Genomic DNA, 12,342 nt, shown 5'->3' on the forward strand with positions numbered 1-12,342 from the left:
AGGTCTATTCAACGCTGGTCTGACCAATTGAAATCCATGCGTTTTGATGGGATATGTTCCGGATCACCTCTGAGAATAACATTGACAAATACACAGGAGATGTTGTACCCACTGTTATTATTTATACCTACCCAAACCAGAAACCATGGATAGATGGCAGCATTCGCGCAAAACTGAAAGTGTGAACCACCGCATTTAACCATGGCAAATTGACTGGGAATATGGCCGAATACAAAGAGTGTAGTTATTCCCCCGTAAGGCAATCAAACAGGCAAAACGTCAGTACAGAGACAAAGTGGAGTCGCAATTCAACGGCTCAGACTCGAGACGTGTGTGGCAGGGTCTACAGACAATCACAGACTACAAAGAGAAAACCAGCCACGTCGTGGACACTGAGGTCTTGCTTCCGGACAAGCTAAACACCTTCTTTGCCTGCTTTGAGGATAACACAGTGCCACCGACGTGGCTCGCTACCAAGGACTGTGGACGCTCCTTCTCCGTGGCCGATGTGAGTAAGACATTTAAGCATGTTAAACCTCGCAAGGCTGCCGGCCCAGACGATATCCGTAGCCACATGCTGCCGGCCCAGACGATATCCGTAGCCACATCCTCAGAGCATGCGCAGACCAGCTGGCTGGAGTGTTTACGGACATATTCAATCTCTCTCTATCCCAGTCTGTTGTCCCCACATGCTTCAAGATGTCCACCATTGTTCCTGTACTCAAGAAAGCGAAGGTAACTGAACTAAATTAACTATATCACCCCATAGCACTCACTTCTGTCATCATGAAGTGCTTTAAGAGGCTAGTTAAGGATCATATCACCTCTGCCTTACCTGACACCCTAGACCCACTTCAATTTGCTTTACGCCCCAATATATCCACAAACGATGCAATCGCCATCGCACTGCACACTGCCCTATTCCATCTGGACAAGAGGAATACATGTGTAAGAATGCTGTTAATTGACTTTAGCTCAGCATTCAACACCATAGTACCCTCCAAGCTCATCATTAAGCTTGGGGCCCTGGGTCTGAACCCCGCCCTGTGCAATTGGGTCCTGGACTTTCTGATGGGCCGCCCCCCAGGTGGTGAAGGTAGGAAACAACACCAACACTTTGCTGATCCTCAACACAGGGGCCCCACAAGGATGCGTGCTCAGCCCCCTCCTGCACTCCATTCACCCATGACTGCGTGGCCACACACGCCTCCAACTCAATCATCAAGTTTGCAGACAACACAACAGTAGTAGGCCTGATTACCAACGATGATGAGACCATCTACAGGGAAGTGGTGAGGGCCGTGGGAGAGTGGTGCCAGGAAAATAACCTCTCACTCAACGTCAACAAAACAAAAGAGCTGATCGTGGACTTCAGAAAACAGCAGAGGGAGCACGCCCCTATCCACTTCGACGGGACCGCAGTGGAGAAGGTGGAAAGCTTCAAGTTCCACGGCATATACATCACTGACGATCTGAAATGGCCTACCCACACAGACGGTGTGGTGAAGAAGGCGCAACAGCGCCTCTTCAACCTCAGGAGGCTGAAGAAATTTGGCTTGGCCCCTAACACCCTCACAAACTTTTACAGATTCACAACTGAGAGCATCCTGTCAGGCTGTATCACCGCCTGGTATGGCAACCGCAGGGCTCTCCAGAGGGTGGTGCGGTCTGCCCAAAGCATCACCGGGGGCAAACTACCTGCACTCCAGGAGACATAGAGGACCCAATGTCACAGGATGGCCAAAAAGATTATCAAGGACATGAACCACCCGAGCCACGGCCTATTCACCCTGCTATAACCGCAATAACATTTTGTTAAATATGTGTATGTAACACATTTTTATTTGATTAGATTTTTCAAACACTTGAAAGTCACTCTGACACTGTCTTATCACTCCCAGGAACACATGTAGTCAGCATTAGACGGCAAATTATCACAGTATCATCAAGAATTTGGTCACAAAGATACAAGAAAACAGGAAATTGTTATTTCTCTCTCTCTTGCTCTCTCTTGCTCTCTCTTGCTCTCTCTCGCTCTCTCTCTCTCTGGGATCCACTGCTTTGTTGTCTCTGAGATGAACAGACACATAACTTTATCATCCCATTGAAACAGGATCTGAAGGAGAAGGGGCGCAACAGTCCTCCAGGAGCCAAATGGAGACTAATAGGCCACTATGGACTTCCATTATGGGGCCTGTTTCCTGATAGCAAAGGCCATCAACAGCACCAAATGGCCTATAATGTGTCCATGTTTCCCTGCTCTGGCCCCACACAGACTGTACCCAGGTAGATGCACCCTTAGGTGTGGGTGCATGTGTTTTATGATTCTTGAATATGCCTTTTCCAACTGATGGATTGTCCCCCCCAGACTGCACTGCTGCTGCAGCCTGTCACAGAGCCTTATAAACCACACACATTCATCAGTACGGAGCATGTTTAACCAGCGGCTGATGCCTCTCATCAATCCTGCATTCCAAACCCACACTCAGTGACAGTGCCCGTGATTTGTGTCCCTCTTAAAGGATACCAGGTCTGCCCAGAGGACCATATGTGGCAGGGTGGCAAGGAGAAGGTGGCAACAGTAGCAGTGTTTTGTGAGATGTTTTGGCAACACGTAACAACAAACACCATCTTAGGCTTTTTTCACAGTACACATCCAAATCACATTTCCTGCATTTCCTTTCCTTTTCTATGATTGTGTTGTTTTTTGTGTGTATATTCTTCTTTGTATGTTTCCTAGGCTCCTGCCTTGAATGTATAATTGCTTGGTCTTATAATGCAGGGCTCCCTCAAAAAAAGAGACCTTGTTCTCAATGGGACTCCCCTACCTAAATAAAGGTTACAAATGTGTGACATCCCACCTGGACACTGTCACCATGAAACCGTTTTTATTATGTATTCATCTATCACTGTTCAACAGGTTCCTAGTTTGTAACCATAATTCTTAGAGGCCTTGTAATGCCAACAATGGACAGCCTGTAATATATTAGTCTGGCTTTCACCAGCTCTCAAAGTCACAGCTTGCTGTGTGGTCACGTGGGTCGCACGTCAGCCAGGTTAGTAATATATGCCATTCAGCAGACACTTTTACTGACTTACAGTCATGCGTGCATACATTGTTTACATATGGGTGGTCCCGGTAATCAAACCCACTATCCTGCCATAGCAAAGTGCCATGCTGAAGCAACTGAGCTACAGAGGACCACAATTGTCAGCCTGTACAGTATAGGGCCTCTTAATTGTCTTATGAACTGTGTCTGACCCTTACTGCCGCAGTTCAGACTCCGAGAGCAGCCCATATAACATATACGTCCTCTAACTCAGCCTGGGGCTACAGTGGCATGGCAGCAATGGTAGATTTATTTCACTATCCCTCAGTGCGCTACATTGGATGACACGTATTTCACCCCTAGGCCATCCTTTCACTGTGAATGAATAAGTGAGCCAAAAGCTGGGACCAGCAGCTGAATCAGGGAACAGGGAAAACATGTTGTGCTTATAATTGATCCTCCACTCCTATGAATGTAATGAATTGCAATATCTGTGGTCCCCTACGGCCATCATTAGTCCTCTTGATAAGGACGCTTTGGGGTTAAGTTTATGGTTACAATTAGGATTAGGGTAAAGGGTTAGTGGTTAGGGTTGTGGGTTAAGGGTTAGGTTAAGGGTTAAGGGTTAGGGAAAATAGGATTTTGGGTGGAAATTAATTTTAGGTCCCCACGAGGATATAAAATAATGTGTTGTGTGTGTGTGTGTGTGTGTGTGTGACTATTTTGACATCAGTTGTGCAATGTGGGGATTCACTTCCATCAAAGGCATTGCTACATTTCTACAGAAACATTAGTTCACTGTGGTTGTGGCAATACGGCAACACAAATACAGTGTCTGCACAATGTTCTCCGCCTTTTTATAATGTCTGTCAGTGCGTTACAGGATATTGTCTGTTTTGGCTAGTTAGCCTATGGTGGAGATGAGAGAGCGTGGTGCCGCTCCTACTCCCTCCTGCATGCTGATTTGGCACGGCTCAGACATGTAATGGTCCCTGGGCTGCTCCCACTCCGTCTTTTGGGTTATTACTTTTCACTCCCAGGCCTTAGCAACAGGGAAACATTTACGCTGTGACACCATACCACTCAATCAGGCCACGTAATCAATTATGGGACTGTTTATTGAATATATCACAGGAAATAAGGGGATTGAAGACGGAGGAAAGGAATGAGGTGGCTGAGATGCTTTTGGTGCCAGCTGCTCTCTGTGGCCAGGATGTCTGTCTGTCTGTGTCTGCCTGGCTCGTTCTGTACTGTCCTGTATACTGGCATGTGATGGGATTTTATACAGTATAATGTCCTTACTCCTCTCTTTCTCCCTTGTCACTCTCTTCCCCCACCCCTTAGTATCCAGCACTCTATTTTTCTGCTGTTTATCTCACTCCACATAAAACTTATTTTACATGTTATTTTGACGAGTAAGAGTAGCTGCTGCATGTGCAATAGCTAATTGGGATCCTAATAAACTAAACTCCTCTATCTAACTCTCTCTCTCTCTCTATGTCTCTCCTCCTCAGATTGCCGGTTTTGCCAATGCCATCGAGCCGGTGGGTGACGACCAGGAGAACCTGCTGGCGTTCCGTTTCCAGGCCCTCAACCCAATCGTGGACCCCTGGGTCTTCATCATCTTCCGCAAGTCCGTGTTCCGCCACCTCCGCTCGCTGCTGCGCTGCCGCTTCACGGGGGGAGCGGTGAAGAACACGGCCCACTGCACCTTCTCCTTAACCCCTGACGACCACAGGGAGTCTCCCAAACCCTTGCCTTCTGTGTCCTTGCAGCCCAAGCTATACTCCAGCCTCTTATGTGGGGGTGGGACTCGGGGCAGGAAAGAGGATGGGATTTAGGGATGGATGGATGTGGGAGAGTAGACAATTGGGGGAAGGGGTTCGGGATTTAGGGTTTGGAGAATTAACTTTTTTGACCACTAGTACTTACCTTATCCACTGTTGACTAGAATGCATATAGTATACCTATGCATGAGTACACCGATGCATGAGCTACGTTTCATACATTCATACATGTTTCATACATGTGAGTGCCATATAAAAAGACTGCAAAGGAGTGGATAAAGTGAGCGATTATGCCTCCAAACACTGAAAACAAAAAAAACTGCAATGGATGTATGCAGGAGAAGACCACTAAGGGGGATTCATTATGGACAACCAGCCCTGGAAGGGCAAAGGGCAGGGTAAAGAACTCTGTCAACATACAGTGCCTTCAGAAAGTATTCATACTTTATTTTTACCTTTAACTAAGCAATTCAGTTAATAACAAATTCTTTGCCTTGTTCAGGGGCAGAACGACAGATTTTTACCTTGTCAGCTCGGGGATTTGATCTTGCAACTTCTCGGTTACAAGTCCAACGTTCTAACCACTAGGCTACATGCCACCCCTTGACTTATTCCACATTTTATTGTGTTACAGCCTGAATTCAAAATGGATTAGATATATTGTTTTTCTCACCCATTACACACAATACCCCATGATGACGAAGTGAAAATATGTTTTTTAGAAATGTTTGCAAATGTATTGAAAATGAAATACAGGAATATCTTATTTACATAAGTATTCACACCCCCTGAGTCAATACATGTTACAATTACCTTTCGGAGCGATTACAGCTGTGAGCTTTGCACACCTGGATTGTACAATATTTGCACGTTATATATATTTTTTAATCCTTCAAGCTCTGTCATTGCTATACAGACATTTTCAAGTCTTGCCATAGATTTTCAAGCCGATTTAAGTCAAAACTGTAACTACGCCAATCAGGAACATTCAATGTCATCTTGGTAAGCTACTCCAATGTACAGTATATTTGGCCTTGTGTTTAGGTTATTATCCTACTGAAAGGTGAATTTGTCTCCCAGTGTCTGTTGGAAAGCAGACTGAACCAGGTTTTCCTGTATAACTTTTTGAAGCTCTGAGGACCCATGATAAATCTTTTCACGACTTTTCACGACTGTCTTGGTGTGTTTGGATCATGATAGTTTGTTGGTGATGTGGACACCCAGGAACTTTAAGCTCTCAACCTGATCCACTACAGCCCTGTCGATGAGAATGGGAGCATGCTTGGCCCTCCTTTTCCTGTAGTCCACGATTATCTCCTTTTGTCTTGATCACGTTGAGGAAGAGGTTGTTGTCCTGGCACCACACTTCCAGGTTTCTGATCTTCTCCCTAAAGGCTGTCTCATCGTTGTCGGTGATCAGGCCTACCACCATTGTGTCATCGGCAAACTTAACGATAGTGTTGGAGTCGTGCTTGGCCACGCAGTCATGGGGGAACAGGGAGTACAGGATGGGACTAAGCACGCACCCCTGAGGGGCACCAGTGTTGAGGATAAGCGTGGCAGATGTGTTGTTGCCTACCCTTACCACCTGGGGGCTGCCCATCAGGAAGTCCAGGATCCAGTTGCAGAGGGAGGTGTTTAGTCCCAAGGTCCTTACCTTAGTGATGAGCTTTGAGGGCACTATGGTGTTAAACGCTGAGCTGTAGTCAATGAACAGCATTCTCACGTAGGTGTTCCTTTTGTCCAGGTGGGAAAGGGCAGTGTTGAGTGCAATAGAGATTTGCATCATCTGTGGATATGTTAGGGCGGTATGCAAATTGGAGTGGGTCTCGTGTTTCTGGGATGATGGTGTTGATGTGAGCCATAACCAGCCTTTCTAAGCACTTCATGGCTACTGATGTAAGTGATACGGGGCCGTAGTCATTTAGGCAGGTTACCTTTGGTTTCTTGGGCACAGGGACAATTATTTACCATTAAACATATTATTTGACTTGTTAAGCAAATTTTTACTCCTGAACTTATTTAGGCCGGCCATAACAAAGGGGTTGAATACTTATTGACTCGAGACATTTCAGCTTTTCATTTGTAATTTGTAAACATTTCTAAAAACATAATCCGTTTTAAATTCAGGCTGAAACAACAAAATGTGGAAAAGTCAAGGGGTATGAATAGTTTCTGAAGGCACTGTAAATACACACCCGGTGAAGCCCGTGAAAACATTGCACTAGGTCTTCTGTCCAGGTATCACTGAACTCCATTTCCAAGCTGGGGAAAGAATGTTCCTGTTAAAATACCTACTAATAATTTGGTTAGCTTATCAAAGATGGTATGGCGGTGTCCACTATTACTACCTTATGGAATTTAGATTTCCTCACTTCCTGAATGATTTCACATCTTGTAAATGTACAAAACAGACAATATGCCCTTGCATATGCCCAAGGCATTCAGGTCATTATCTTCAAATGACATTCACAACAGTGTAGTAAATCAACATGCAGGAATGAGAAAGATGTGATTTTGTTAAGCTCTGTTTTATTGACAACCTCTTTGCCCTCTTAGCTCTTAAAATGTCTCTCTCTGATCTGTCACATAATTGACGTGCGGGATGCAGGTCACAGCTAGCCTCGTACGCACCATCCTGATCTAATGCGCTTACGTGCACGGATCCGTGTAGTGAAACAGAATGTAAGTGCGTGCGATCAGAATGGTTCGTACCGGGCTAGGTCACATCAGGTCACCTTCCTACAACATGAAGGCCTCTTCTGCGTGCATGTCCCCTGGATCTATGGTCAAGTTTTAAAGAGGGTCAATCTCTTTATCTTCTTTTAAGGATGAATGGATCATGGATCCTATGCATGTGCACGTGACATGTCTTAAATCCATGTCTCAGTTTCCAAACCTTTGCATCCAACACTTCCGTCATCAATTTGTAAGTCGCTCTGGATAAGAGCGTCTGCTAAATGACTTAAATGTAAATGTAAATGTAATCAATACGCTGTTGTAGGTAGTCAAATCTAGGGTGCATTATGGGCTCATTGAGAGAGACCTGTGTCTATGGCGCTATTTGTACAATATATTGTATGGACATTCCTTAGTGCACTCGCGCAAGAGGGTACCGCATCTCCTTCTTATCAAGCTAATTCATTTGACCTATATTGTCACAGCAAAATAATCCTGCAGCAAAAGGATTTGAACATTTAGTCCACATTGTTTCTTGGTCGGTGGTTAGGCTATTGGTAAAAAATGAGGCCACATGAAAAGTGCAATACTGTTAATATAACCGTGTGTTAATGTTCAGTGAATTTATGTACATCATGATGCTTATATGCATTTAATGCAGTGCGGCGATCAAATGAAGATCCTACGTCTGTATGAGTCTGTTTGAATGTAGTCAATATATGAACTGCTCCCGTGTCTGTAGTCCTGTCGTTGAAAAAGCTCACAAAACGATGTTTGAAGTTGTTGCTTTTTCTGTCTGCTTTCTCCTCCGCCACTATGGCTGCGGTTACGTAGGCTTGCGCAATTCTGATATTTTCACATCCATCAGACATTTCTTTAGAGCTGATCTGATTGTTAAATAGGCCAATTACAAAAAAGAAAGATCAGAATATGGCTGCCTGTGTAAACGCAGCCTCTGATAGTGATTGCATGAAGAGTGCTGCGTTTGTGTTTGCTGGTGGTAAGTCCTTTTTGTGTACGTTTCTATGTGTTCTCTCAGTTGTGTTGTATGGATGTTTTGTGCTGTTGTGTTTGATGTTTTGTGTATGTGGTTTGTGTTGTGTTTTGCGGTGTGTTGTAGTGATTTTGTTTCCTGAGCTATGATGTGCCACATACCCAGTGTGTGTTCCAGCCTGGCTTCTTGCACTTGAGAATATACGGTGTCAGATATGTTCTTGCAGTATTGGGATCAATTGTAACAAATGTGAATACATGTTAGACGTGTTATATATAGGTTGCTGTACATGTTCCTATGTAAAAAGATGAAAATGCTAAATAAAGATTAAGAGTATATATAACGTGTGTAACTTCCCTATTGTGTGAATTACTTTCCGCATGTACACTACTGGTCAAAAGTTTAAGAACACCTACTCATTCAAGGGTTTTTCTTTATTTTTAGTAATTTCTACATTGTAGAATGACAGTGAAGACATCAAAACTATGAAGTAACACATATGGCATCATGTATTAACCAAAAAAGTGTTAAACAAATCAAAATCTAGTTGATATTTGTGATTCTTAAAATAGCCACCATTTGCCTTGATGACACATTTGGACACTCTTGACATTCTCTCAACCAGCTTCACCTGGAATGCTTTTACATACAGTCTTGAAAGAGTTCCCACATGCTGAGCACTTGTTGGCTGCTTTTCCTTCACTCTGCGGTCCGATTTATCCCAAACCATCTCAATTTGGTTGAGGTCGGGGGAATGTGGAGGCCAGGTCATCTGATGCAGCACTACATCACTCTCCTTCTTGGTAAAATAGCCCTTACACTGTCTGGAGGTGTGTTGGGCCATTGTCCTGCTGAAAAACAAATGATAGTCCCACTAAACCCAAACCAGATGGGATGGCATATCGCTGCAGAATGCTGTGGTAGCCATGCTGATTAAGTGGGCCTTGAATTCTAAATAAATCTCTGACAGTGTCACCAGCAAAGCACCCCCACACCATCACACTTCCTCCTTCATGCTTCACGGTGGGAACCACACATGCAGAGATCATCCATTCTCCTACTCTGTGTCTCACAAAGATATGGCGGTTGGAACCAAAAATCTCAAATTTGGACTCCAGGCCAAAGGACAAATTTCCACTGGTCTAATGTCCATTGCTCGTGTTTCTTGGCCCAAGCAAGTCTCTTCTTCTTAATTGTGTCCTTTAGTAGTGGTTTCTTTGCAGCAATTCGACCACAAAGGCCTGATTCGTGAAGTCTCCTCTGAACAGTTGATGTTGAGATGTGTCTGTTACTTGAACTCTGTGAAGCATTTATTTGGGATGCAGTTTCTGAGGCTGGTAACTCTAATGAACTTAACCTCTGCAGCAGAGGTAACCCTGGGTCTTCCTTTCCTGTGGCGGTCCTCATGAGAGACAGTTTCATCAAAGCTCTTTATGGTTTTTGCGACTGCACTTGAAGAAACTTTCAAAGTTCTTGAAATGTTCCTTATTGACTGACCTTCATGTCTTAAAGTAATGATGTATTGTTGTTTCTCTTTGCTTATTTGAGCTGTTTTTGCCATAACATGGACTTGGTCTTTTACCAAATAGGGCTATCTTCTGAATACCACCCCTACCTTGTCACAACACAACTGATTGGCTGAAACGCATTAAGAGGGAAAGAAATTCCACATATTAACAAGGCACACCTGTTAATTGATATGTATTCCAGGTGACTACCTCATGAAGCTGGTTGAGAGAATGCCAAGAGTGAGCAAAGCTGTCAATGCAGGGTGGCTATCTGAACAATCTCAAATATAAAATATATTTTGATGTTTAACACTTTTTTTGGTTACTACATGATTCCATATGTGTTATTTCATAGTTGATGTCTTCACTATTATTCTACAATGTTGAAAATAGTCAAAATAAAGCAAATCCCTTGAACAAGTAGAGGGTTCTATAACTTTTGACCAGTAGTGTATGTCATATTAATCTGTGATGATGGACAAGTGGAGGGAAAGTTATACGCTGTGTGACTGTACAGAAATGAAACGTGGAAAATATACTGTATGTCTTGTAGAATTCACAAAGCTTGAAGACATGGCCCGTGTGTTTACAGATAAAGGATCAAACAAGACAAGATAAATAGGAAAATGGTTTAAGTTGTGGTTTAGACAACATAGCTGCTTTGAACATGCCAGTCAGTCGACACACAAAACAATTGCATCTGGGAGATGACATGAACGTTTACGATTCTTAGAAATATAGAGAAATAAACTGTTGGTTTATTGACTAGAGAAATGCCATTCGGCATCAAATCAACTTCTATGGTTTTACAGTAAGTATACATATGCAATCGTAAAGTATTCATAAAACTTCACTTCCCCATATGCCATCTCGAAAGATCGTATCAGAAGCAGGCAGAGCATATAGGAAAGGTAGTTGCAGAATAACAACGACGCAGTATATAACCTACAAAAAAAAGAGGTCATCGAAAGACAACTGACAGTATAGAGTTGGCACGGACCCCAGCATACCTCACCAGAGGGACTATCATCTGAATGAGGGCAGGAAACCATAACCAAGACATACTGTAGACTCTGCAACCATAAAGCCTACTCCTTTAGCAAAGCCTTACCGGATTTTTTTTTTTAACATGAATAAAAAGTAGAGCAGCTTTACTGACATATTAAACTGATGTAGATGCTTAATTTCCCAGCAGTGTTTGTGTGCGTGCGCGCGTCCATGCGTGCGTGCGAGAAAGAGAGCAAGTTCACAAGCCAAAAACAGTTTATTCATAATAACGCAACAAATTCCACATGTCATATTCTCCGGTAATGGGATTCCACTAAGTGGTTGAAGATGGTCCTTCATTTGCAAGATGATATTTCCTGGGATAACAATAGATTTATTCATCACTAAGAGCCAATACAGAAACAGGCGCTCTGATACCATCAAAAAGCCCTCTGCCTGTCTTCATGGTCTTTCATCATCATCACCATTATCACAAAGACTTTGTCGAGCAAACACTCCTTGAGCGAGGTGAATGTCATTTTGTACAGGCTATTCACATAGTTGATTCCTCATGTAATCACTCTGGTTTAGTAGTATGTGTGCTCAAGACTGTAAAACCAGCAGGCCTGTCTTTTGAGACAGTAGCATTCCAGATACACATTTGGCGCAGGTCATTACCGATGATTATATCTTGCGATGTCTGGAGAAGTGTTTTACATCTCAGGAACATCATTAACATAATAAAACGGTCCCATGAACAAATATGTATCTGAAATGCAGTGCCCAGGACCTTCGGGCAGTGTGACAATATTTTCTAAATGCATCCTTCCTTCATTGAAGTCATCACTAATGTATCACAATACTTTTGTTAATTTAGTCATGACAAGTCAATTATTAATTACGTAATATAATATATGCCATTTAGCAGACGTGTGTCTCCATATAGGTGGTCCCGGGAATTGAACACACTATTTTGGCATTGCAAGCTTTACCAACTGGGCTACAGAGGATCAGAAGCATGGAAGGATGCTTTGCTCTAGTTCTGGAACAGCGCCCTGGTCTGTTGTACGGACAGGAAGCCCAGCACCCTGGTTATCTGTGATTCACCAGAGTCTTGACAGTGATGAATCTTTATCTGAAGCAGAGCACTAATGAACAGCAGTCCTGGCCCTCACTGAGGTTGTAATTAAAAGTGTGCATTGATTAACCAGATGGAAATAGAATGGACGAACAGAACAGGGAGTGATGAACTGAGATGAACCAGACTGATGCGCAGTAGTATACACACACTTCGACATGAGTATTTTCTTGTTCTTTCGTTGTCTTTCTTTCATTTT

General features: G+C 43.4%; 1 protein-coding gene across 1 annotated transcript in view; it reads left to right on the forward strand.

Annotated features, from left to right (window-relative positions):
- ptgir (prostaglandin I2 receptor) overlaps positions 1-4,891 on the forward strand; it is a 56,236-nt gene extending 51,345 nt beyond the window's left edge. Inside the window, exon 2 of the mRNA XM_038961873.1 lies at positions 4,565-4,891. Coding sequence (XP_038817801.1) covers positions 4,565-4,891 — 327 coding nt within the window. The remainder of the gene's footprint in view (positions 1-4,564) is intronic.
- Positions 4,892-12,342: the final 7,451 nt, after the last annotated feature.

Source organism: Salvelinus namaycush, chromosome 23 (genome assembly GCF_016432855.1).
Source record: "Salvelinus namaycush isolate Seneca chromosome 23, SaNama_1.0, whole genome shotgun sequence".
In the NCBI taxonomy this organism is placed as follows: Eukaryota; Metazoa; Chordata; class Actinopteri; order Salmoniformes; family Salmonidae; genus Salvelinus; species Salvelinus namaycush.